General features: G+C 45.7%; 4 protein-coding genes across 6 annotated transcripts; 3 read left to right on the forward strand and 1 right to left on the reverse strand.

Moving 5' to 3' along the window:
* The first annotated feature begins 247 nt into the window (after nucleotides 1-247).
* On the forward strand, nucleotides 248-6,439 carry LOC6538805 (bifunctional glutamate/proline--tRNA ligase). Of its 2 annotated transcripts, XM_002099282.4 has the most exons (6): nucleotides 248-405; nucleotides 586-1,503; nucleotides 1,566-1,737; nucleotides 1,795-2,857; nucleotides 3,263-5,122; nucleotides 5,190-6,439. In XM_002099282.4, exons 1-6 carry the CDS (start codon nucleotides 363-365, stop codon nucleotides 6,276-6,278), a joined length of 5,145 nt encoding a protein of 1,714 aa, XP_002099318.2. In that variant the 5' UTR covers nucleotides 248-362; the 3' UTR covers nucleotides 6,279-6,439. The 2 variants fall into 2 exon arrangements, with proteins under 2 accessions (XP_002099318.2, XP_015049055.1); XM_015193569.3 differs by lacking the exons at nucleotides 248-405; nucleotides 586-1,503; nucleotides 1,566-1,737; nucleotides 1,795-2,857 and adding an exon at nucleotides 3,036-3,110.
* A 3,565-nt stretch (nucleotides 6,440-10,004) lies between these two features.
* Nucleotides 10,005-14,871, forward strand: LOC6538807 (putative fatty acyl-CoA reductase CG5065). Its single transcript, XM_002099284.3, has 6 exons — nucleotides 10,005-10,116; nucleotides 11,670-11,905; nucleotides 13,113-13,507; nucleotides 13,707-13,816; nucleotides 13,879-14,329; nucleotides 14,389-14,871. Exons 2-6 carry the CDS (start codon nucleotides 11,684-11,686, stop codon nucleotides 14,804-14,806), a joined length of 1,596 nt encoding a protein of 531 aa, XP_002099320.1. The 5' UTR covers nucleotides 10,005-10,116; nucleotides 11,670-11,683; the 3' UTR covers nucleotides 14,807-14,871.
* Nucleotides 14,872-15,666: 795 nt separating this feature from the next.
* LOC6538808 (glutamate dehydrogenase, mitochondrial) lies at nucleotides 15,667-22,921 on the forward strand. 2 transcript variants are annotated; one of them, XM_002099285.3, is made up of 6 exons: nucleotides 15,667-16,149; nucleotides 20,322-20,756; nucleotides 20,827-21,146; nucleotides 21,212-21,416; nucleotides 21,818-21,856; nucleotides 22,192-22,921. In XM_002099285.3, exons 1-6 carry the CDS (start codon nucleotides 15,732-15,734, stop codon nucleotides 22,461-22,463), a joined length of 1,689 nt encoding a protein of 562 aa, XP_002099321.1. In that variant the 5' UTR covers nucleotides 15,667-15,731; the 3' UTR covers nucleotides 22,464-22,921. The 2 variants fall into 2 exon arrangements, with proteins under 2 accessions (XP_002099321.1, XP_015049056.1); XM_015193570.2 differs by lacking the exon at nucleotides 21,818-21,856.
* LOC6538809 lies at nucleotides 22,911-24,941 on the reverse strand. Its single transcript, XM_002099286.3, has 5 exons — nucleotides 24,785-24,941; nucleotides 24,503-24,676; nucleotides 23,988-24,356; nucleotides 23,617-23,885; nucleotides 22,911-23,549 (listed from the first exon to the last, which is right to left on the reverse strand). The coding sequence occupies exons 1-5, from the start codon at nucleotides 24,816-24,818 to the stop codon at nucleotides 23,280-23,282; spliced, it is 1,116 nt and encodes a 371-aa protein (XP_002099322.1). The 5' UTR covers nucleotides 24,819-24,941; the 3' UTR covers nucleotides 22,911-23,279.
* Nucleotides 24,942-25,294: the final 353 nt, after the last annotated feature.

Raw genomic sequence — 25,294 nt, forward strand, 5'->3', positions numbered from 1 at the left:
CAGTGGGCCTTAAGTAAATAGAACTAGGCATACATTATTTAAACACAAAGTGGTGTATGATGCAAAATTACTTGATATTTTCGTGGGACATTTGATATTTTGATAAGAAAGACGTACACATCAAAATATTATACAGTATTATTATTATTATCATATAATATTTCGACCCTTTGTATTAATGTTCCACTGTATCTGAGCCGTGCGATATGCACCATTCACTGAGAACTATCGCACGACGACTGCAGTTCTTCGTGCCCATCTCTATTGGGCTGTGTAGACGTTAGCAGCTGGCCGTACTCGTGCCGTTTAAAAGCCGGAATTTCATCAGTTTGATTTCAATTGCAAGCGAACAACCTGCGACCATGTCAATAAAGCTCAAAGCTAACCTCAACAATCCGCCCATAAGTAAGTATCAAAGGGATGCCGGCTGCAGTGACCTTCAGTGCCCGGAGGATGTGCACTTGAGTGAGGTTATATCCGCATCGGGGTCTATTTATGTACACAATATATTGTGGTATTCCAACCGAACCCTTTTTTATTGCATCAGCCCGGTATCGTATGATATTAATTGATTCATTCGACTAGGTGGCCTGGCGACGGCGCATCTAATCAATGGCACGGTGCCCGTGGAGATAGTGTGGAGCAAGGAGGAGACTTCGCTTCAATTCCCGGATAATCGCCTGTTGGTGTGCCACTCCAACAACGATGTGCTCCGCGCCCTCGCACGCGCTGCTCCGGACTACAAGCTGTACGGAGAGACGGCCATCGAACGAACACAGATTGATCACTGGCTGTCTTTCTCACTGACCTGCGAGGATGACATATCCTGGGCACTCTCCTTCCTGGACAAGTCCATTGCCCCGGTGACGTACCTGGTGGCCAACAAGCTGACAATCGCCGACTTTGCACTGTTCAACGAGATGCACTCGCGCTATGAGTTCCTCGCCGCCAAGGGCATTCCTCAGCACGTGCAGCGTTGGTATGACCTCATCACCGCCCAGCCGTTGATCCAGAAGGTGCTGCAGTCCCTGCCAGCGGATGCAAAGGTTAAGAGAAGTCCACAGTCTTCCAAGGAGCAGACACCAGCCAAAACAGGCGAGCGCAAGCAGGAGGGCAAGTTCGTGGACCTGCCAGGTGCCGAAATGGGCAAAGTGGTGGTGCGCTTTCCACCAGAGGCCTCTGGCTATCTGCACATTGGTCACGCCAAGGCAGCGCTGCTGAATCAGTACTACGCCCTGGCGTTCCAAGGAACGCTGATCATGAGATTCGATGACACGAATCCCGCCAAGGAGACGGTCGAGTTCGAAAATGTCATTCTCGGCGATCTCGAGCAGCTGCAGATCAAGCCCGACCTATTTACGCACACCTCAAACTACTTCGACCTCATGCTCGACTACTGTGTCCAGCTGATCAAGGAGAGCAAGGCCTATGTGGATGATACCCCTCCGGAGCAAATGAAGCTGGAGCGTGAACAGCGTGTGGAATCCGCAAATCGCTCTAACTGTGAGTTGATCTTAATTACTAGACTATATTTTACACATCTTAATACATGTTTTCTAATTCAGCTGTCGAGAAGAATCTTTCGCTGTGGGAGGAGATGGTTAAGGGCTCGGATAAGGGTCAAAAGTACTGCGTGCGCGCCAAGATCGACATGAGCTCCCCCAACGGATGCTTGCGCGATCCCACAATCTATCGCTGCAAGAACGAGCCACATCCTCGCACGGGTACCAAATACAAGTGAGTATAACAAAAAAATGTACATAGAGACTCACATGTAACCCTTATCATTTGCAGGGTGTACCCCACCTATGACTTTGCCTGCCCCATTGTGGACGCCATCGAGAATGTGACCCACACCCTGCGCACCACTGAGTACCATGACCGAGATGATCAGTTCTACTGGTTCATTGATGCCCTGAAGCTGAGAAAACCGTACATTTGGTCATACAGTCGATTGAACATGACCAACACTGTGTTGTCCAAGAGGAAACTTACCTGGTTTGTGGATTCCGGTTTGGTTGATGGCTGGGATGATCCTCGCTTCCCAACGGTGCGTGGTATCATCCGTCGCGGCATGACTGTGGAGGGTTTAAAGGAGTTCATCATTGCCCAAGGCAGCAGTAAATCCGTAGTGTTCATGAACTGGGATAAGATCTGGGCCTTCAACAAGAAGGTAATCGATCCGATTGCTCCTCGTTACACGGCCTTGGAGAAGGAGAAGCGCATTATTGTTAATGTGGCTGGCGCTAAGGTGGAAAGGATCCAGGTGTCCGTGCATCCCAAGGATGAATCACTTGGCAAAAAGACCGTCTTGTTGGGTCCCCGCATCTACATCGACTACGTTGATGCCGAAGCCTTGAAGGAGGGTGAAAATGCCACTTTCATTAACTGGGGCAACATTCTCATCAAGAAGGTAAACAAAGATGCATCTGGAAACATAACTTCCGTTGATGCTGCCCTCAATTTGGAGAACAAGGACTTCAAAAAGACTCTTAAGCTCACCTGGTTGGCTGTGGAAGATGATGCCAGTGCCTATCCACCCACTTACTGCGTTTACTTTGAGAATATCATTAGCAAACCTGTTCTGGGCAAGGACGAGGACTTTAAGCAGTTTATTGGCCACAAGACCCGTGATGAAGTTGCCATGCTGGGCGATCCTGAGCTGAAGAAGTGCAAGAAGGGCGATATCATCCAGTTGCAGAGGCGTGGCTTCTTCAAGGTCGACGTCGCCTATGCTCCGCCCAGTGGATACACCAGTGTTCCTTCTCCCATTGTTTTGTTCTCTATTCCTGATGGACACACGAAGGATGTGCCAACTTCCGGCCTAAAAGTGAATGCTCCGGAAGCCAAAACGACGGTGAGTTGAATTGTGCTTTACAAAAATTAGATTGTAAAATAGGGTATTCAATATTCGACATAAGACGTACAATTAACTCCACAATCAGCTGTTTGGAGCTCTGTGAACTTTTTCGCTCTCCCACTGCGGCTCTCTGAAGCTCTTTCACTTTCTCTTAGTTATGTGCCGCGTTGGTGCGACGTAGTCTTCTTCACGGAAGAAAACCAGTTGTATGCTGAACTACCTGGCGTGTGGAGCGTTATCGTCAACCTCAGTAAGGCAAACACAACAAGTTTAAAAGAGAGGCTCGTTGAATAATAAATGTAGCCCTTGCTGACGTTGCAAACAGATTTTAGAAAATATTAATACATTGCTGCAAATTAGCTTTGAATTTAAATTAATATAAAATGTGTGTTCTTTTAACAGAAAAAGGCATCCTCACCTGTGAGTTCTTCCGGTCAAGCTTCCGAATTGGACAGTCAAATTACCCAGCAAGGCGATCTGGTCCGCGATCTGAAATCCAAGAAAGCTGCCAAGGATCAAATCGATGTTGCTGTGAAGAAGCTGCTCGCCCTGAAAGCGGATTACAAGTCAGCTACTGGAAAGGATTGGAAACCAGGCCAAACTGCTGCCCCTTCTGCATCTGTACCTGCCGCCAGCTCATCCCCTGCCAACGACGCCGTTTCCGTTAATGCCAGCATTGTCAAGCAAGGCGATTTGGTCAGAGATCTGAAGGGAAAGAAGGCTAGCAAACCGGAGATTGACGCTGCTGTTAAAACCCTTCTTGAACTCAAGGCTCAGTACAAGACTCTCACCGGTCAGGATTGGAAGCCAGGCACTGTACCACCCGCTGCCGCTCCATCTGCAACTCCAGCTCCATCTGCCGCGTCCAACGATTCGGTGGCCCAAATTCTTAGCCAAATCACTGCCCAGGGTGACAAAGTTCGGGAACTGAAGTCAGCTAAAGCCGATAAGGCCACCGTTGATGCAGCAGTAAAGACGCTGCTTAGCTTGAAGGCTGACTACAAAGCAGCCACCGGCAGTGACTGGAAGCCAGGCACCACAGCTCCAGCGCCCGCCGCAGCGGCAGTAAAAGTCAAACAGGAAAAGAATCCGGAGCCAGCTTCTGGCCTTGCTGTAAACACACTGCTCGACAAGATCGCGCAGCAGGGTGATAAGATCCGTCAATTGAAATCGGCGAAATCGGAGAAATCTCTAGTGGAAGCTGAGGTTAAACTTCTGCTGGCTCTAAAAACGGACTACAAATCCCTAACGGGTCAGGAGTGGAAACCAGGCACTGTGGCACCCGCTCCCACAACTGTAGCCGTTGTAGATCTCACTGGTGGAGATTCAGGCAGTGACGTTGGCAGTGTCTTGAGCAAGATTCAGGCACAAGGCGATAAGATCCGGAAACTAAAGTCAGAGAAGGCAGCCAAGAACGTTATCGATCCCGAGGTTAAGGCTCTGCTGGCCCTTAAAGCTGAATATAAGACGCTGAGCGGTAAGGACTGGACACCAGACGCTAAGGCTGAACCAGCTGTAGTAAAAAAAGAAGCTAGCCCCGTTTCGATGGCATCGCCGGCTAAGGATGAACTCACCCAGGAGATTAATGCTCAGGGGGAGAAGGTACGCGCCGCGAAGGGCAACAAGGCAGCCAAGGAGGTGATCGATGCTGAAGTGGCCAAGTTGTTGGCACTCAAGGCCAAGTACAAGGAGGTTACGGGCACCGATTTCCCTGTTGCAGGTCGCGGAGGCGGCGGCGGAGGAGGTTCAGCCAAGAAAGCGCCAAAGGAGGCGCAACCAAAGCCAGCCAAGCCAGTGAAAAAGGAGCCTGCAGCCGATGCGTCCGGAGCTGTGAAGAAGCAAACCCGCCTGGGTCTGGAGGCTACCAAGGAGGATAACTTGCCCGACTGGTACTCGCAGGTTATCACCAAGGGTGAAATGATCGAATATTACGACGTTTCTGGATGCTACATTCTGCGTCACTGGTCCTTTGCCATTTGGAAAGCCATTAAGACCTGGTTCGATGCTGAGATTACACGCATGGGCGTCAAGGAGTGCTACTTCCCCATCTTCGTTTCTAAAGCGGTGCTGGAAAAGGAGAAGACACACATCGCGGACTTCGCCCCGGAGGTGGCCTGGGTCACCAAGTCCGGTGACTCTGATTTGGCCGAGCCAATCGCAGTGCGTCCTACCTCCGAGACCGTCATGTACCCCGCCTACGCGAAATGGGTACAGTCTTACAGGGATCTGCCGATTCGTCTCAATCAGTGGAATAACGTTGTCGTAAGTATTGCCCTGAGTTTGCACAATGTATCGTTTATTAACAACCACATTATGTTCTTTTATGTAGCGCTGGGAATTCAAGCAGCCAACTCCTTTCCTGCGTACCCGCGAGTTCCTGTGGCAGGAGGGTCACACCGCTTTCGCCGACAAGGAAGAAGCCGCCAAAGAAGTGCTAGACATCCTCGATCTGTATGCCCTGGTGTACACCCATCTGCTGGCCATTCCCGTAGTCAAGGGCCGCAAGACTGAGAAGGAGAAGTTCGCGGGTGGTGACTACACCACCACCGTGGAGGCTTTCATCTCGGCTTCAGGACGTGCAATTCAAGGAGCTACCAGCCACCATTTGGGTCAGAATTTCTCCAAGATGTTCGAAATCGTGTACGAGGACCCTGAAACGCAGCAGAAGAAATACGTTTACCAGAACTCCTGGGGCCTAACTACTCGCACGATTGGCGTGATGATCATGGTGCATGCGGATAACCAGGGCCTGGTGTTGCCCCCACATGTTGCCTGCATTCAGGCCATTGTGGTGCCATGCGGCATCACCGTTAACACCAAGGATGACGAGCGGGCGCAGCTGCTGGACGCTTGCAAGGCCCTTGAGAAGCGCCTTGTCGGCGGTGGAGTTCGTTGCGAGGGTGACTATCGGGACAACTACTCGCCCGGCTGGAAGTTCAATCACTGGGAACTGAAGGGCGTGCCGCTGCGCTTGGAAGTGGGTCCCAAGGACCTGAAGGCCCAACAACTGGTGGCCGTGCGTCGCGACACTGGCGAGAAGATCACCATACCGCTGGCCGATGTGGAGAAGAAGATACCCGCGCTGCTCGAAACAATACATACGAGCATGCTTAAGAAGGCAGAAGAGGATCTGACCAGTCACACGAAAAAGGTGACCAACTGGACGGACTTCTGTGGTTTCCTAGAGCAGAAGAATCTCCTTCTGGCCCCCTTCTGCGGCGAGATCAGTTGCGAGGACAAGATCAAGGCGGACAGCGCCCGCGGCGAAGAGGCCGAGCCAGGAGCTCCGGCCATGGGTGCCAAGTCGCTGTGTATTCCCTTCGATCAGCCAGCTCCCATTGCGGCCAGCGATAAGTGCATCAACCCCAACTGCACCAACAAGCCCAAGTTCTACACGCTCTTTGGACGAAGCTACTAGAAAATGAAAGTGATCTGGAAGAAGCCAGGCTTCGTTGCTTATCTAAATCATTTTTTTAACGAATGAATTCGATTGGTTAGGATCGATTGACCTATATGTACTCTGATTTTCACAAAAACTTACTATTCATTTTAAATTGATTAAATGTTTAAATTGAAAACCATATACTTGTATTTCGCTTGCACAACCCAGACCTTTTAACCTACAGCTGAATGGCTTGCCGGACTAATTTTAATTGGGGATTTTTCAATAAGTTGTCAAACTATTTAACCTCAGTTACGCCGCGCAAATATAATTAGAAACGGTGAAATATACGAAACGTATATAAACTTTGTTTAGTTCCGTTTATAAAACATAAATTATTTATCAGCTTCTTTTAAAAAGGTATCAATCTTATCGCCAGCCAATTAAATACTTAACTACGTGCCAATTAAATTATATTTTATAGACTACTTAGTACTGACTGATAGCTATAATTCTATTCTTGTTCTACTAATCAAATCCATTTCTAAAGGAAGCTGTCAGTGTGAAGAAATCGTTCATATCCTCCATACCCCTTTTAATCTGTTAATTACACCAATTAAAACAGACTTAGCCGCTCCATTTCAATAAATGGATAATTTTTCACCACTCGCAATCAGTGGATTCCATCTAAAACGGTTTGGAGGTGGGTAGCGATATGACCACATATAGGAATTGATACCAATGATACCAGAGCCCAAGGCATTTACTTTCTGTTCGAGCGGCGCTGCTCGCCAAGATCAGTAATATAATTGTCATACATATAAGTGGGTTTTGGAATGCTGGAACCCTAAGCGCTGGGTGAGAGTGAGTCCAGCTAATTAAATGCATATCTCATATCTGGCCACTTTGCGTCAGCCAGCACTCGCTGGCGACTTGTTTTAAATGGAAAAATAATGGCCGAGCCCACGCCGCGGATGGGGTATATGGAAATGGCCCCAGTCGTGGACAATATTGCGTGCCCATGTGCGTAAACATCAACAATCGCAGAACCACAAATAAGTGACAAGCAGTCCCTGTCAACTGAGTTAAGCAAATATGACTATTTCCATTCGTATTGCCGCGATTTGTAACTGGTTTAAACTACTGATGCAATGGGAAAATATCACAAGTCAACACGAAAATGGGTTAGCAAATAACAAGGTTCTTAAATACATTTTTTATAATATTATCCCATTTTTTGTAATATTAAGTGTAATATTCGAGTATTTCCTTTCCAGTTATCCACTTATAACATAATAGTATTTATGGCAGCTATTTATCCTTTTCACATGCAAAGTTGCGAAACAAAGTCTTTAGACAGATATACCCCATAGGCAAGATACCCGGCTCAGTTTCTTAGTTGACTCAGGTCAAGCCTTAATGTGTTCTACTTAGTCGTTAATCGAATCTCGAGCAAATAGCAAATATTTAGTGTTATTTAGTATTCAGCTGCGCGAAAGCAAGCGCGATTTGCAATTATGTTTGATTTATGGCGGCGTTCCTGATTCGATGGTGGAGAGCATTGGATCTTAGAAATCCCATTTATTCCATCCGCAGCTCCAGCCTTACCTCTTAACTCTTAACTCCAGCCCACTCGAAGTAATCAATTGCAAAAAAAATTGCATAATGATGGCCGCGACTGATTGAATGCATGCTGCATACGTATGTGAGTAAGTATCTACTCAAGCAACCTGTTCACAAATGCCGCATTATTCATCGGCGGTGTACAATCAAAAAATGTAATGTGAAGTTGGAGTTGGGGAAGTGAAAAGAGTAGTTCTAGTGTTCCAAAGCTTCAATATATGTTTATTTCCTGATTTAATTCAGATTAGCAATTAGGCTTTCGATAATAGGAATCAAGATCTAAATATAAGGCTAACAAAGTTATCCTAATTCAATTTAGTTATATTCCACTTCAGCTGATGACAATATTCTAACTTAATTCTCACTTAAGACCTAGACTTGTTTAATTAAAAACAATAACATTTTGCGTTTTATTTAACAAAAACTACATCTCTTTATGGAAATCTTTGACGTAATCGTAATCCATCAACAATAGGAAAATTTGATGTGTTTTTTAGCTGTGCATTAAAAAAATGTTAATTATAAGCTGCAAGTATCAAGTTCTTAGTTTAGCTTATAAACAACAAGAGTGTGAAAGGCAAACATTAGCTAGTTAGTAGTAACCAGATGGAAGTCAAACAGGATCCAGCTGAGATTCAAGATATTAGATTGTTTGAGTGTAAATGGCAAAGATCAAAGACATTTACCAAGGAGTTCCTTGGAGATTCGTGGACACGTGTGTTGATATCTCTTCCGCTTCCACTAGAGAAGTAACCTGGAGAGCTGAGACTTGGACTGGTCGTGCAATTCGCGGATGGGTGACGAGTCAGTTTCCTCGGTTCTGTCGCGTTTACAGAATTAATTAGAGTGGAACTATGAATTGGGCTGGACCAGGGGCATCGGTCCAACGACTTGGGCTGCCAAAACAAATTATGTCATCAAAGGAAAGGGAAATGGAAATGGAATACAACTGATGAGCTGCGAAGCCTGTTATTAACCGCAAGGTCCGTAGGCCAACATGCCCATGCCCATACCCCCGGCTGGAAATAAAAAATGAAAACGTAACGGAGACGTTGCTGAATCACAATTTCAAGGTCGTCCCAACACGACATCTTCTGTGGATGGTTGCTCGTTACCAGATTGTGAAATCCCCAGCGATCCTGTGCCCCAATGTGTCCAATGCCCAGGCCCCTCATCCCCACATCCCCACATCACGCCAGCTCACAAACCAACTCACCTGACGGGGCAACTTTTTTTTTTAACCGGCCATTATCAGCGCTTGCAGCCGTGGATCAGGTTCCTCCAAGAGGAAAAAATCTCTTCTACAGCCGAAAATTGCATGAATGCATTTTAGCGCGGAAATGCGCTGGTATGAGTTGTCTGAATTCGTGCATACGCCACCACAGTGAAGCTTCAAATAGTTACGATTATTAATGAAGTATTTTAACCCCATTTAAATTGTTTTAATAGGTTTCTATGCACAGGTGTCAAGCAAATGATTTCATTATCATTTTCAATAATTCATCATTCGAGCTAAAAATACATTACAAACGTGTTTTTTATTAGATAAAAGATGCCTTAAATAGAAAGATAAAATGGATTTGATGGAACTCTGGAGACAAGCCCTCCACAGGAAGTTCGCCATAAAGGAGCTGCACTGTACATATGCATCTGTTTCGCTGCCATGGATGACATGCGCTTTTTTAGGGCCACCTCAAGTGGCTGGCCTTGGTGCGATGCTGCTCCTTTTTTTTGCGGTCGAGGGGAATTTTGTTTTGGACTCCGTCTAGGGTTGTCACCCCACTACAGTTGGGATGCACCGAATCCGTATGCGAATCCGAATCCGAAGACGGGAGATCCATTAGCATTGCCCTTGCTCGACTTGGAGTGCTTTAAGTGCCGTTTAATTGGCTTTAATTCGAGTGTTTCGATTCGCTGTGTGTTTTTCGGCTTTATTGCCTGGCTGAGGGCAAGCTCATCTTACGCCTGATACAACCCGGAAAGCAGCGCTGCTCACCTGGTCACCAGACACACACACACACACACACACATCTGTCGCCGCACACGTTTCATAGCTGTATTGGTGCGGCGTTGGCGAGGCAGCGACGCCGGCAGAAGCGAGTTTCCTTTGAGCCGAGTATAACTTCAAGCCAATTGCCCGCTTTCAATTCAGTTGCCGCTGAGTTTTCAACCGATTCGATTCGAGACCGCCAAACAACAACAACAACATCACTCGAAAGATTCGCCAGTCACCGTCACCGTCGCCTGAGAAGTGAGTTTCAGATCCAATCGAGGTGCTAATAACTTGGACCAATAGTCGTCGCTTGGGCCATCCTAATCCCCCCGTGAACTTTGGCTCCGTGTGTGTTTGCCCTTACAATTGACACGAAAAGCCCCAAATGAAAACAAAAGTCAATCCAGCAATTGCAAGCGAAATGTGTGCGAATGTCATAATTTGCGTGCCTCAAGTTACGTGCACCTGTCCGTCCGTCCAAAAAAAAAAGGAGGCGTGAAATGCTGTTTATAGTGTGTGCTAGTTCAGGAATTAAAAAAAAAAAAACTCAGATCGGATCTGTAATAACAATGGGAATAAAATTCAATGGAAATTAATGCGGCTAGAATGGAAAGAGCAAATGCATTCGAGTTTGTGTCTTAAGTCTTTTGTTTGGGACGCGAAAAGTGGAATGGAATGGTCGCCAAAGGAAACAAGCATTTGCATGAATGGAGGAGATTGCAAAATTATGCATATCTAAGCATACAATTTCCTGGGACTAAAAAGTTGTATATTCTTCAACTGGGGTTAAGGCAAAATTGCTTAATGCTACTTTTTGGCTCCAGGCATTTTAAAGTGAATGTTGTATTTTCCTTAAAAAAAAGTAAAGTGCAAGCTCTAGAAACGAGAATCGGTGAATAACTTATAAATGTTTTAATTGGCTTGTCGGAAACGTAAACAATTGCGTTTGAATAATTTAACAAATGCAGCATTCTATAATTTTGCAATCAATCAATGATTCAGTTGTATTACTAAATGTTAAGCAATAGAAACCAGGCGGTGGAGCATTTATTACAAAGAAAAACATTCCATATAATTTTCATTTTACTGATTCTCATGATGTCTGCATAAAAAGTAAGCTACTTTAATCAGTGCGCCCATAAAACGAGAGTGAAATGCCAAGTCTTTTATGCTTCTGGCTAATGGGTGGAAATCGCTTAAGTCATCGTTACCTGGCTAATTGCTTGGACTTCCACCCGCACTCGCATTGCCCAAGAGCCTAATGCACACACACTAAAGCCTAACTGCCCGAAAATAAAAACCCCAAAAATAAGGCAATGGTCCAAACATTAACCCATTGCGGGACGTACACTTTCCCAAAAACACGAAATAAACAAACAGACGGTGGCCGCTAACAGGTCTTTAAACTTGTCACTATTTACCAACGCAAACAGATGATGTGCGATGTGAGGTGTGATGGTATCCCAGCTGGTGATGGGCTACAGGTGGGAAGGGGGGCTCCAGGGGAACGGACAACGGACCCCCCAAATCCCAATTGGCCGCGGCAATTACACGCGGTTGGTCAACACTTCGCAGTTGTCTCTGCTCCATCGTACTTCACCACCGCTGACATTGAAAAGAATCTGGCTCGGAGTAGGTTAGACAAACAAACGGCCAGTAACTCGATCTTGAAAATATACATATAATCGTAATACATCGAAACATCCCTTGCTTAGTTGTACCAAGTAATCGGCATCCTTTGGAGCATTGCTTACTCCAAGGGCTTTTTTCTAAATCATAATTTATATATAGAGACTACTTTCCGCTTACAGATCGCTGCTTAACCATGGACATACTGAGGAGCGATGCCGACTGCGGCGAGTCCGATATTGCCAAGTTCTATGCCAACAAAACCATACTTATTACGGGAGCCACCGGGTTCATGGGCAAGGTGCTGGTGGAGAAACTACTACGCAGCTGTGGCGACCTGAACGTCATATATCTATTGATACGCACCAAAAAGGGAGTCGATCCCAGTGTGCGCAAGGAGCAGTACTTCAAGTGTGTGGTAAGTTAATTCCATTGCCTTCAACTACCGGAACTCAATGCATTCCGTGATTAAATGCTGTAAATTGTACAGTTTATGGCTCGTAAATAAGGCCCAGCCCCCTCGCTTTAAGCAGCTTAATTAGCAGCTACTTAGATTGCCATTCTCCCTTGTACCACGTGACGTATGCGTAATGGCCATATAAAGTGCAACGAAGTGCATCAAAGTTCCATGGAATCGTACTGCCTGCTATGTTGCCAATTAAAAATCGCAATATTGATGTGTGTGATTTGGATTTTCTATTAATTACCAACTGAGGCAACAAAAAATTACATTTCCGGGGCTTCTCCAAAAAGTATTGACCAATATTTAATTACAGCACAACGAAAATTCTAGAAAATAAGTTTGATGTTTAGGGAAACCACCAAGAATATGTGACTGAAGCAAATTTCACAATTCGCTACTAAATTATTTGTATTTCACAATACCTCCAAAATTGTAGTGTGCAATTGTAGTTCTCTTATTGCAAAGCTAGTATAGTTTTAATGCACTTAATCTCTCATTTATTACACGTTTTATAATAGTTTTCCGTTTATTTCAAAGTGATATATGCGAGTTAGTCATAGATTGAGACACTCCATTTCGAATCAGCCACACGTCAATAAAGATCTTACAAAATCCGAAGCGATCAGTACTATGGCCTTGCCCACCGGCCGTTAGCCATAATTTCCACCTCAGACAGCCTGACAATTCCGAATCCGAATCTGAATCGCGACGCACTCGCACGTGAACTTAGATATAAATTCTATATAATTATACGCCATAACTGAGCTAATACCCCGTTTGCCCTCCGCCAAAAAAAAGGGGGAAAAAAAAAAGAAAACCTCAACTCCCGCAAATTACCAAATTATCGCACAGCTCAAAGACACAGAAATCCGGTGTTACGTGGTGGCCACAAAGCGACCCACTCAACACACATCCACGGCGTTTATAAGTCAAGGTGATCATTATTGGTAGAAAAAATCCAAAAACTTACAATGACTCTTAATTGTTGGACGTTAAGACGGCGCTAAAACCAGCGACATGGCCCATTAGGCGATTCTAGCCAGTGGAACCAGTGGAACAGCAGGCCGTTTGGAACTCCAACTCCAACGCCAATTGCCCATTGCAACGCCATGACACTTAACTAATGACCCAACGACCGACCGCCTCTTATTTTCGCTTTCAGATCTTTAGCAAGCTGCTGGAGAAGAATCCCGGCATCGTGGACAAGGTGCGCGTGGTAAAGGGCGATCTGCTGGAGCCGGACCTTGGCCTGAGCGCCAATGACACCAACACACTCGCCTCCAACGTCGAGGTGGTGTTCCACTGTGCCGCCAATGTGCGCTTCGACCAGCCGCTGCGTCCCATGGTCATGATGAACGTGGTGGGCACCCTGAAGGTGCTCCGTCTCGCCGAGAAGATGTCCCAGCTGCAGGCTCTGGTCCATGTGTCCACCTCCTACTGCCAGTGCAACGAGAGCGTGCTGGAGGAGCGTGCCTATCCTGCTCCGCAGAACCCCTTCTCCATCATCGAGATGGTGGAGACGATGGACGACGCCGCGCTGGCGGAGATCACACCCAAGTAAGTGATGGGAAACTGCTCTGAGTCATATGTCGATATGTAGATGTTGTAAATATGCTATTTTTATTTAGTAAACAAAAGTTTATTTAGATTTAGGCTGTCTAAATACTGGCTGTAGTATAATCGAGTGCCACAGTTTCGTGCTCCTTTGCAGACGCACCTTGGCACCTAATAACCAGTTTCATTGGCTTGTTTTTAGATTACTAAACGGCTTGCCAAACACGTACGCTTACAGCAAGGCGCTGTCGGAAGATTTAATTTGCAGATACAACAATAAGCTGCCCATAATCATCACAAGGCCCTCGATCGGTACATATATACTTCATTTTTGGTTTGCCTCCTGGCTAATTGCTTTATTAAATCCATTGCAGTGACGGCCGCCATTCACGAGCCACTGCCCGGCTGGATCGAGGGCGTCAACGGACCCACTGGGCTAATGATTGGCGCCGCACGCGGAGTCATCCGATCGATGCACTGCAATCCGGACTACGCCTCCACGGTGATACCCGTGGACAAGGCCATCAACGGCATGATCCTGTGCGGCTATCAGCGAGGCAAGGCCAGCCAGGAGAAGGGTAACCAGCAGTCGGGTGTGGAGTTCTGCAATCTGTGCATCTCCAGCAAGGCGCTGATGTCCTGGGGCGACAGCATCGAGACGGGTCGTCGTTTCTTCTACGAAACGCCGCTCAGCTTTGCGCTCTGGTATCCGGGTGGATCCATCAAAAAGAACTACTACCACCACCTCTTCTGCGTCATCTTCTTCCACTATCTGCCCGCCTACTTCATCGACTTCTGGCTGCTCGTCTTTGGCCAAAAGCCATTGTAAGTATTAGCTTTTCCCGGGTGTTTACTGTACTAACTCATGGATGATTTCCCGCCAGCTTACTTAATGTCCAACGCAAAGTGTCCATGGGTCTGAAGCTGCTGCAGTACTACACAACGAAGGAGTGGGAGTTCCGAAACGAGCGCTTCCAGGAGATGAGCTCCCAGCTGAGCCTGCTGGATCAGGACCTCTTCGACACGTCGGTGGGTCAGGTCAACTGGGAGACGTACATTAGCAACTACATCATTGGCATGCGCACCTATATCCTGGGCGAGAGTGAGGCCACCTTGCCGCACGCCAGGAAGGTACTGCGTCGCCTCTACATCCTCGACTGGGTCAGCAAGGTGCTGTTCTTCTCCCTCAGCTTCTGGTTCCTGTGGACCCATCTGGATGGCTTCGTGGAGCGGGGCGATGCCTTCATCCGATCCTCGCTCAGCACCATTTACCACGAGCGAAACAGCACCCTACATGTATAAGCACTTTTTTAATTATGTATGTACTTCAAATATAGTCCGCAAGATTTTGTTTCTTTTTAAGTTAACTTGCTGTGTTTTACTTTTAAATGTAACTGGTAAATGCTAATTTAGCTTAATAACTTTTTTATTCACTATATATAGAGGATTTCTAATAGCAAAGGCATCCAAAGTCCTGAAAAATCAAAGGTCAACAAAAGGAATTTGTGTGAAATATCAATAGCACAGTAATTCAAAAATAAAGGGTTAAGTTTAAGTGCAACATATAAAAAACGTATAAGTTACGTTAAAGTTAAAAACAACACCTTAAAATAAAAGCACAAAGCAAAAGCATAAAGAGAAGAACAAAAATTTTATAAAAAATATATACAAAATCACAGGAATTATAAAAAAATAATATTATTTTAATTAATAAATTTTTGATTTAAAAAAAACTTTTTTGCAAAAAGATACAAAGAAAATATAAAATATAATACAAAAGTATACCTTGTATTGTATTGTTCTCTATTATATTATTTAAGTTTTCAAATAGTTTCCAATACTTCGTATGCAGTACCCCACATCCCCCCTGAGCTCGACACTTGGCGGAAGATGATAAATCATAGCTTAATCTTGAAGTCAAAGAAAAACGTGAACGTGAAATCAAAACCGAAACCAAAACCGATAACAAAAAGCTAATCTCTCCCTGGCAACGATGCGAGTAATCCGGCGGCGCTGCAGCCGCTTTTCTAGCGGGCACTCCACCCGCAGAGCTTTAGCTGAGAGAAGAGTGCTCTCACCGCTCTCGCGACTCGCGAGAGAGCCGAAAGCTCGGCGCTCCGAAAAAGCCGACATATATATGCATATGCATGCGAGTGCCTCGGCCAGTTTGGTGCGGCGTCGAGTAGCGAGCGGTTGTGCAGAACAGTAAAGTAAATTAAGCAGCAGAATGTATCACCTGAAGAGTCTGGCCCGCCAGGGCGCCCTCCGCCAGCAGGAGCTGGCCACGCTGGCCAAAGCGCTGCCCACCGCTGTGATGCAGTCGAGCCGCGGCTATGCCACCGAACATCAGATACCCGATCGCCTCAAGGATGTGCCCACCGCCAAGGATCCGCGTTTCTTTGACATGGTCGAGTACTTCTTCCATCGCGGCTGCCAAATCGCCGAGGAATCGCTGGTGGACGACATGAAGGGCAAGCTGACCCGCGACGAGAAGAAGCAGAAGGTGAAGGGCATCCTCATGCTGATGCAGCCCTGCGACCACATCATCGAGATCGCCTTCCCCCTGCGCCGCGATGCCGGCAACTACGAGATGATCACCGGCTACCGTGCCCAGCACAGCACCCACAAGACGCCCACCAAGGGAGGCAAGTGTTGACCCCAGATAACCCCCAGATAACCCAAGATATCATAGTCAGAGTTTTGTAGTTAGCTAGATAGTTACTTCTAAGTATAATATGGTTTCCATTTGCCATTTGAAGCGAATTCAAAGGGTTGCAAACAAAAAACCAAGCCCACAAAAGTGCTAAATTTTTTAGCAATAAAACCTGTAGGAAAATTGCAATTACCAAGCCAGTTTAAAGCTAAAATATGTGAGTTTTGAAAAAAACCTAGAACAGCAGTTGTTGCGCGATGCAAAATCGATTTTTCCTTAGGCATTTGTGCCATTTCTGGCATTTCGTCTTGATTTTTCGAGTTATGTAACCCAAGTATGAGCCACACATACCCCCCTGCCCCCTTGCCCCTTTCACCCCACGTTCTGCGCATGTACCGCCGCCTGTTTTGTTTACGTTTTAGCCGACTCCCCTTTGCTCCCCCCCTTTTTCTAGGCTTTTCATTCTAGGCCTTTTAGGCCGCATTGCATAAGTTGGGTACTCTGCTACACGTGTTTTCATTAGATTTCCAAACCCTTCAAGTGTTCACCACCCATTCAGCATTCAAAAACAGATGTACTTCTGTATAATACATGTATTCTGTGGCCGCTTTTCGCACATTTCATTATTTTCTAGCTGGCAAATAATGTATTTCGATTCCTTCGGTTCTTCGCTGCTTGTTTTTGTTTGTTTTGCCTTTGGCTGGGTGCTATTTATAATGAACTTTTGCTTGTGTTTTGCTTTCTAATTGAAATGGGAGCACAGCACTGCACAGTGTGTCGAAGTGCTGGCTAAAAAGTAACGCCCAAAAAGTTAACACCCAAAATAAGAAGCTTCTTGTTGTCAGGCCACGAAAATTGTTTGTTTCGAATTTTGTGTTTTTGGCTTCGTCGCACGTTATTAATTATAGAATCAGTTTGTTGCTTATCAAAAGCAAAAGTACAACGAAAATCACAAAAATATGTAGTGAAAAATATGCGACTAGGGAATCTTATCTGACCTTGGTTATGCGCAAAAATAGCAAACAAAAACAGCCGAAAAACCAGAAAAAAAAAACGCTATGCCCCTAGAATTTGTTGTTTACGATTATTGCCACGCTTCTTGGCGCTTTATGATCTTGTTTTCGATCCATAGATCGATCGATCGATCATGTGCTTCAGTTGTTGGGTCACCAAAAAGTTGTAAACAGTGAAAAAGTTGTTACCAAGTGAATCCACCTTATGGCTGGCTGGCTTGTTAATGATTCACTCAAACAGCGCTCTGCTATTTCAGTCGAAAGGTGCTAAAAATTGCTAGTCTATTTATTTACTTAGTACTAGATCAATGGACAGTGTGTTTAATGGCTACCATTTTGTGCGCTCCATGCTCTAATTAATGCTAATTCCCGCTGATGCATCTGCCATTTAGCTGTTAATTATTTAATACGTTCTGTATGTACATACATACGTACATCAAGTCCCCGGTCTCGAATTTCGGCAAAACTTTTGCCCATTTAAAAAAAAAAAAGCCGGCTCATGAATTTCGTTTTATTTGCTGCCCTGCTGAATGTTTGGTTGTTTGTGCCTCTGAAGAACTGGTTTCAATTTGCTCCGGTTGTCTGTCAGTTCGGCTTTGTTCACGTGATGGTCACGTTGTGCCAAAAAAAAAAGAAAGAACTGAACAGAAACTGGGAGTTTAGGATACATGCGTCATATGCTGTACCACTGTGCTGTTTTTCTTTAATTTTCAACACATGGGGGTCCATTCAAAACCGATTTGATCTGGTCTTCGACTATGGAACTTTCTACACATGTCGATGAACCGAACTAAATTGTCTCGGCAATTGAGGGGTTTGCTCTGTAATTACCCCACAACAAGTGATGCACTCAAACTCGCATCGAACGCGACAAAATACAAAACTGATAGTGATAGTGTAAAGCGGCCCTATCGCCAGTATATAATATTTATTATATGTGGCGACAGTTGTGTTCACACAAGTGCACAACACATTAGTTCAAGTAAATAGCGTTTCCCACAAGTACTTGGCAGTTATCTTATAGACAAACAAGTTCCGATTCTATTTGCTCGCCTCGAGAGCTGCACTCGAAAAATGCGTATGCAAATCGCTGTCAATTGTGCGACACTTGAGGGCGTTCCGATACTCACGCCCCTAGAAAAACAAACAAACCTGTTCGCATTATATAGTTCTTAGCTAAATGGTTGATCACGAAATGGCGTGTTTCTAGGCACTAAAACTTTGCTGGGGGTGCGTCCATGTCAGCGTCACTTCCGTTCAGATCCCCAATCTTATCGAGCATAGAGATCTCAAGGCCCCCGGACAGGGAGATTTCGGAGAAGTGTTTGCACTCGCCATTCTAATCATATGGCGTTGAATTCTGGTCAGCTGACTTGCTGAGCCAACCGGTTTGGTCTATACGAAATACAAAAAGATCCTCGCCTGTTGCCAATGGCACATACATATACTCGAATGTATGTGGACTTATAGACACACTTATAGACACACTTATAGACGTGGCTATATGGCACACACAGCCACACGATCGAGCCCCCAAATGTGTTATCGCAGCGATTGTATAAGACTACATAGACTAGCATATATAGCTGCTAGCTATCTGTGGAACCTTAATAGATTCATTTTTGTATTGTTTTTCGAAAAGTATTTGGCAAAAAGCGAAAACAAGTCGCCTGATCAAGCCGGTTGTTGCTGCTCCTCTGGCATTTTTGTTGCTTTTTTTATTTATTTTTTTTGTTTTTTATGGTAAACATAAGCGAAAAGAAAGGCGCAGACTGGGGCTTCGCCAAATAGAGAATGATGTTGCGCTGTCGTCAAGCGCTGTGGGTACAGTCAGCACCATTCTCAGCTGGACTTGGGGTTCGATTCGATATGATGACGGCTCACTGGCTCACTCAGCGAAAAGGCAAAGAGCAGACGCCGAATGGCCGGAAGAAAGGCGTTCCAGACTCAAAAAACCACTCATTATAATCTCAAAAGGGTGCAACGTTAGTGTGGCAGAAAGAACTTACAATAAGGGCCTCTTTTAAGAATTAAGAATTACTACTTCACACGCTGTGACTATAATCTTACACCAGCTCACTTATCTTTAAGTTTATTTTTATAGAGCAAAGATAGTGAGCAGCTAAAGATTAAAGATTCAGTAAGAACCTAGAAGTACCTATTTTTAGGTTGTTTACAAGCAAACGGATCATAATTCACTTCTTTCAGTCGCGACAGCAAAATCTACTTTCAAATCAAATGTACTTGAAAAACAATGATACACAAATAAGTTCCAATCCGGTACATAGTGAATTGTAATTTGCTGAACTTGTGTACTCATCGTTTTTTGTTTTTTTGTTTATAAGTTCCAGTTGCCGGGCCCCGAAAATTCTACACAGCTGATAATGTCAAGAACGCATTTCGAGTGCCAAAAGCGATTTTAGATTTTGTGTTTTCTGTGGAGAAACCAAAAGTTCGCTTGAATCATGGTCACTATCGGCTTGGCAACACGGCATTTCATTTAATCGAGTGAATTAAGCTAATTTGGGATTTTATAGTCTTGTTTTTTGGGGGCTCGTCCCGGGGTTCCAATGGGGAAGTCATTAATTCACCTAGTTCTACATGCATATGTCTGTATAAAGGCCATTTGGTGGAACTTGCTCTGGCCAATAAAGGCGCATTTATATTTATCGATCCATAAAACGGCGGGCACTTTGCTCTTTAAAGTTTCTTACAATTGAACACGCTTATTAAATTCGAATTACAAGCAGGAAACTTTGGCTTATCTAATCGCGGCCTTAGCAAAGATATCAAAATTAAAATGTGCCAAGCAAATAAAGATAAGACCGAAGGCGGGGTTTTTATGGTTTCTGATTCTGTTCCTGGGACTGTTGCGCCATCGACGAAAGGTTTCCCCACGTCTGCCAGATGCAATGAATTTGTTTTTAGGGCACGTGATTTAGTTGGTAAAGCAGCCAAGAAATGTGCGGTTGTATCATCGATACGAGGAGAACTTTTGCTTTCCGCGAGGAATTCGTGTAGTTTTGTCGTCTATTTTTGGATTTGTCTATTGGATTTAGGCCAAAAATGAAAGCTGCAACAAGGTCGCCGAAAGTTCTGAGCACACCTGTCGTATACGTAATGTGCTTATGCAATTTCTATTACCTTGCAGGCATCCGTTTCTCGTTGGACGTGTCACGCGATGAGGTCAAAGCCCTGTCTGCCCTGATGACCTTCAAGTGCGCCTGCGTGGATGTGCCATTCGGCGGTGCCAAGGCTGGCCTGAAGATCAACCCCAAGGAGTACTCCGAGCACGAGCTGGAGAAGATCACTCGTCGCTTCACCCTCGAGTTGGCCAAGAAGGGCTTCATTGGACCCGGCGTCGATGTGCCCGCTCCTGACATGGGAACCGGTGAGCGCGAGATGTCCTGGATTGCCGATACCTATGCCAAGACCATCGGTCACCTGGACATCAATGCCCATGCCTGTGTCACCGGCAAGCCCATCAACCAGGGCGGCATCCACGGACGCGTCTCGGCCACCGGTCGCGGTGTCTTCCACGGCCTGGAGAACTTCATCAACGAGGCCAACTACATGAGCCAGATCGGTGAGTGTTGCATCATCGCTGTTTATGTTTATGAGCAGCAACCTAATGGCCATTTCTCCTTGATACTTAGGCACCACTCCCGGCTGGGGCGGCAAGACCTTCATCGTTCAGGGCTTCGGCAACGTGGGCCTGCACACCACCCGCTATCTGACCCGCGCCGGTGCCACCTGCATCGGTGTCATTGAGCACGACGGCACTCTGTTCAACCCGGAGGGCATTGACCCCAAGCTGCTGGAGGACTACAAGAACGAGCACGGCACCATTGTGGGCTACCAGAACGCCAAGCCCTACGAGGGCGAGAACCTCATGTTCGAGAAGTGCGACATCTTCATTCCGGCTGCCGTCGAGAAGGTCATCACCAGCGAGAATGCCAACCGTATCCAAGCTAAGGTAAAGTTTTAATTAAAAAATACGAGTATCAAAAGAATGCTGTAAATAATTTGCATATATTTTAGATCATTGCCGAGGCTGCCAACGGCCCCACCACTCCCGCTGCCGACAAGATCCTCATCGATCGCAACATCCTGGTCATCCCCGATCTGTACATCAACGCTGGTGGTGTCACCGTCTCCTTCTTCGAGTGGCTGAAGAACCTGAACCACGTCTCGTACGGTCGCCTGACCTTCAAGTACGAGCGCGAGTCCAACTACCATCTGCTCGGTAAGTTATGTCATTATTATTATACAGAACAATGGGCTCTTGAAGGCACTTGCTCCTCATCTCTCTATCTCTATCTATCGATCTATCTATCTAAATAAGTATAGTTTGGCCCATTGATCATGCCATCTCATTGATCGGTTTACGGATAAGTTATGCTATTTATTTTAGAAAACACAAAACCTATCAGAATAGCGCTTGCTTCTTCGGCATTTGCTCTTCCCATATTGGTTCAGTACTTCCAAATTTCGTTTCTCTTTAATTTACTTTCGATCCTATCCACCTACACCTGCAAATCCAACCATAACCAAGAGACTCTAAGATCGTAATTTAATTTTGAAGTATCATCTAAGTAATTCGTTGTTTATTCTTCTTCTTTTTCCGTTTCTCTATCAACAATGTAGCCTCAGTCCAACAGTCAATCGAAAGAATCATTAATGACGGTACATTCTGATTATTAATTCTTTTCGTTACCACCTATCCATACCAAAGCCCAAGAAACTATTTCTACCTCATGTTTACCTCTTTTTGTAGTTAGTTTTGTTTTGTTATCTGTGCATTATCTATTACTTGTTTTTTCCGCATTATCCAAACGACATTTATGTATCATAATCACACTAATATTAGGATACATCCAATCCAATGCTTTAATTCGGTATCTAATTATTTGGTGGCTTAAAACCTTGTCATAGATGTCAATGTTGTCCTTTGAGCATGTGGCACACTTATCTAATTGCTTTCGTCCTTTTTCGTTTCCCCCATCGCTGTCTTCCTGCAGAATCCGTGCAAGAGTCCCTGGAGCGTCGTTTCGGCCGTGTGGGCGGTCGCATTCCCGTGACCCCATCCGAGTCGTTCCAGAAGCGCATCTCCGGCGCCTCCGAGAAGGACATCGTGCACTCCGGCCTGGACTACACCATGGAGCGCTCCGCCCGCGCCATCATGAAGACGGCCATGAAGTACAACCTGGGCCTGGACCTCAGAACCGCTGCCTATGTCAACTCCATTGAGAAGATCTTCACCACATACCGCGATGCCGGCCTGGCCTTCTAAGCCCGCTGAGTGTGCTGAGTGTGCTGATTAGCCCCCAGACTCTTAACTAGTTAATTAAGCAATCGAACTCAAGAGCATAACTATTGCTATTGCTCCATGCACCGCCGTCTTAGATGAAAAGTCACAAAACCGAAATGCAAGAATCGTTATTTATATCTATGGCAATTGGAGCTGGCCGGAATAACTCTTTTAAAACAACAAAACAAAACAAAACAAACAAAAAAACAAAGAAACAAACAAAAGCCAACTTTCGCCCGTGTTTCGTATTAAGTTGAACAAGTTGCGAGCTTATTATTGTTGATTTTCTGTAATTTTTAAGTTAATGAGCGTCAAAGTGAAGCAATTGCATTTTCAATTATGTATCGCAACGTCTCGTACCGTCAAGTCACGTTTATCGTACGATCGCTCCGTTGCCGTAACATTAAAATAATCAAATATACACAAAACTAAACTCTAAACAAGTGCATTTTAATTGTCGATTGGAGTTGGTCACTTAGCTAATCACAATGGAATACAAATTGTTAGTCTCAATTATAATCTACTCGTACGCAAAAACGTATATATCGCTGGATCGACTGGAATGTATCAAAAATATATATGGGTTCTACTATAATACTATAAGTACACTTTTGTGATAATAAAAAACGGAGATACAGCACAGCGTACATGCGAGAGTATCCGTGTCAAATCCGTATACAAATTGGAAGTGGATTGATAAGTGTTTAAAGAACTAGTGGACTACAAGCTACTGGGATAGTATATCTCCGGGTCCGAGTGCATGTCAACGTTGTGCAATCTTCTGATGGGAGTAGTGAATCAAAGAACCAACGATTTTGGAAACAATTGCTGCTTCACATAGTCGTTGATCATCTCCATAAGCAGCTCGCGAGTGACTTTCGGATGCTTCAGCACGTAGCCAAAGTCTTTCAGTTTCGTGTTATCCAAGTAGAGGTGCTTGTGCTGGAGCTGCTCCTCGTCGAGGTAGGGTGTCAGCGGAGTGTTGTCGATGCCATTGCGCTGGCAAATCTCGGCCCAGGGTGCCATGTGCTTGTCGTTGATTTCACTGACGGTGTCCGTGGGATAAAGCTGGAAAATGCAAGCGTATGATGAACAATAAGCTGAAGCTTAGTGCGGCGATTAAAAGCTAACTTACTTTTGCCAAATTCGACATTACAAGGCCGAAGAAGTCCAAATTAATGTCGAAAATATCCACCAAAAGATTACTAATGGTGCCCTGCGTCGATGCTGAATCATCGCAGATGTTGTAGATCTGGCCGGCGGTCTTGGGACTCTGAGCCAGTTGCCAAACGGCAGCGCACACGTCCGATACGTGCACCGTATTCAAACGCATGGCATCGTTCCACAGCAGCTTCATTGTCTCGTTGAGGTATTTGTAAATGGCAGCGATTATAATGCGCGGCACTGTGAACGGAAGGCAATGGCGGGTGGGGTCGGGTTTAACCCATGCCCATGTGGTTTGTCAATTACATCAATTATCGGGTATCAGCGAAGAGGGACACTCACTCAAATAGCGCTTATCGCCAATGCCATAGACCACGGGCAAACGGACGACCGTGTAGCTGAGATCGTCAATGTTGGCCAGTTCCTTTTCCACCTTCAGCTTCTGCTTGGCCACGCCCGTCCACGGATCCGACTTGCAGTCCTCTTTTAGCGGCGTCTTCTCGCTGCTGTTCACACATCCGGAGCTGAGTTCCACGTACCGTTTGGCCCGCTGATTAGCCGCCTCATTGGCACAGTTCAGGCTGAGCTTCAGGATGCCCTCCTTGTAGACGGCATCATCCTGGTTGGCACGCGTCTCAGCCGCACAATTGATGACGATGTCCCAGGCCCGGCCGGTGGTGGGGTGTGGCGCAAAAGCCGCCTTGCAAGAGGCTGTGGACAAACAAAGGGGAGCGTCCTATAACCAGTTTAGGTGCAACTGCATTAGGGTGGCCCGCTTTGGCAGCAAGCTGGTACTTGTAAGTTCTAGATCCGCATCCTGGTAGAATGAGCCACCCTAATGCAGTGTGATTACCTACCGGCGTTTATGAGGTTGGCGCTGCAGAACTCCACCCGATCGCTCTCGAAGACCCGCGTCTGCTCCTCGTTCAGCCATGCCATCTGCGGCGGCGTCTTATCGGCCAGTCGTATTTCCTGCGCCAGTTCATTGTCCAGCAGATAAGTGGCCAAGTTGCGTCCAATGAAGCCGCAGCCTGCGGGAAGAGGAAGAGCGCGGATGCAGTTAGCGTTGCTGATAAGCGGAAGTGTGGGGGGAGCGGGGGGTACGAGGATGTTGAGGATGCTGCGAGGGGGCCACTTACCACCCAAAATCAGAACAGTCGGCTTCTCAGACATGCTGCAGGCGCGACACAGTCAACCGGAATGCGAATGAGTCAAGTTGAAAGATATATATTTGTTAGCGGTCGCAATGGTTTTTGTTGTTTTGTTTGGCTGTATTTCTGGTGTGACCGTCGCGTGTCATTGTCGATAAATCAAAACACTTCATTACTCCGTATTCTGGTCACACTATGGCGCCGCATTCAAACCACGTTTTATGTACTTCAACTAGCGTCGGACGTTGGGCCTATTTAAACAGACCAGGATAAAGCACCTCGATACTTCTTACTCCATAGGGTTTAAGTGTCACATAAATATCCTGCAGGGTAACCCTATACCCGCTGTCACGAAGCACAGTAATTATAACTAAATTGCATTCCGTTTGAAATTTATAGGTTATAAGTTAGCGAATAGGGTTGCCAAGCTCACCAATAGTGCACGGAAATACTATCGGGACCTAATCCTTTGGGGTCAATGACTTGGTCACTCTATTA

Source organism: Drosophila yakuba, chromosome 3R, assembly GCF_016746365.2.
Source record: "Drosophila yakuba strain Tai18E2 chromosome 3R, Prin_Dyak_Tai18E2_2.1, whole genome shotgun sequence".
Taxonomy (NCBI): domain Eukaryota; kingdom Metazoa; phylum Arthropoda; class Insecta; order Diptera; family Drosophilidae; genus Drosophila; species Drosophila yakuba.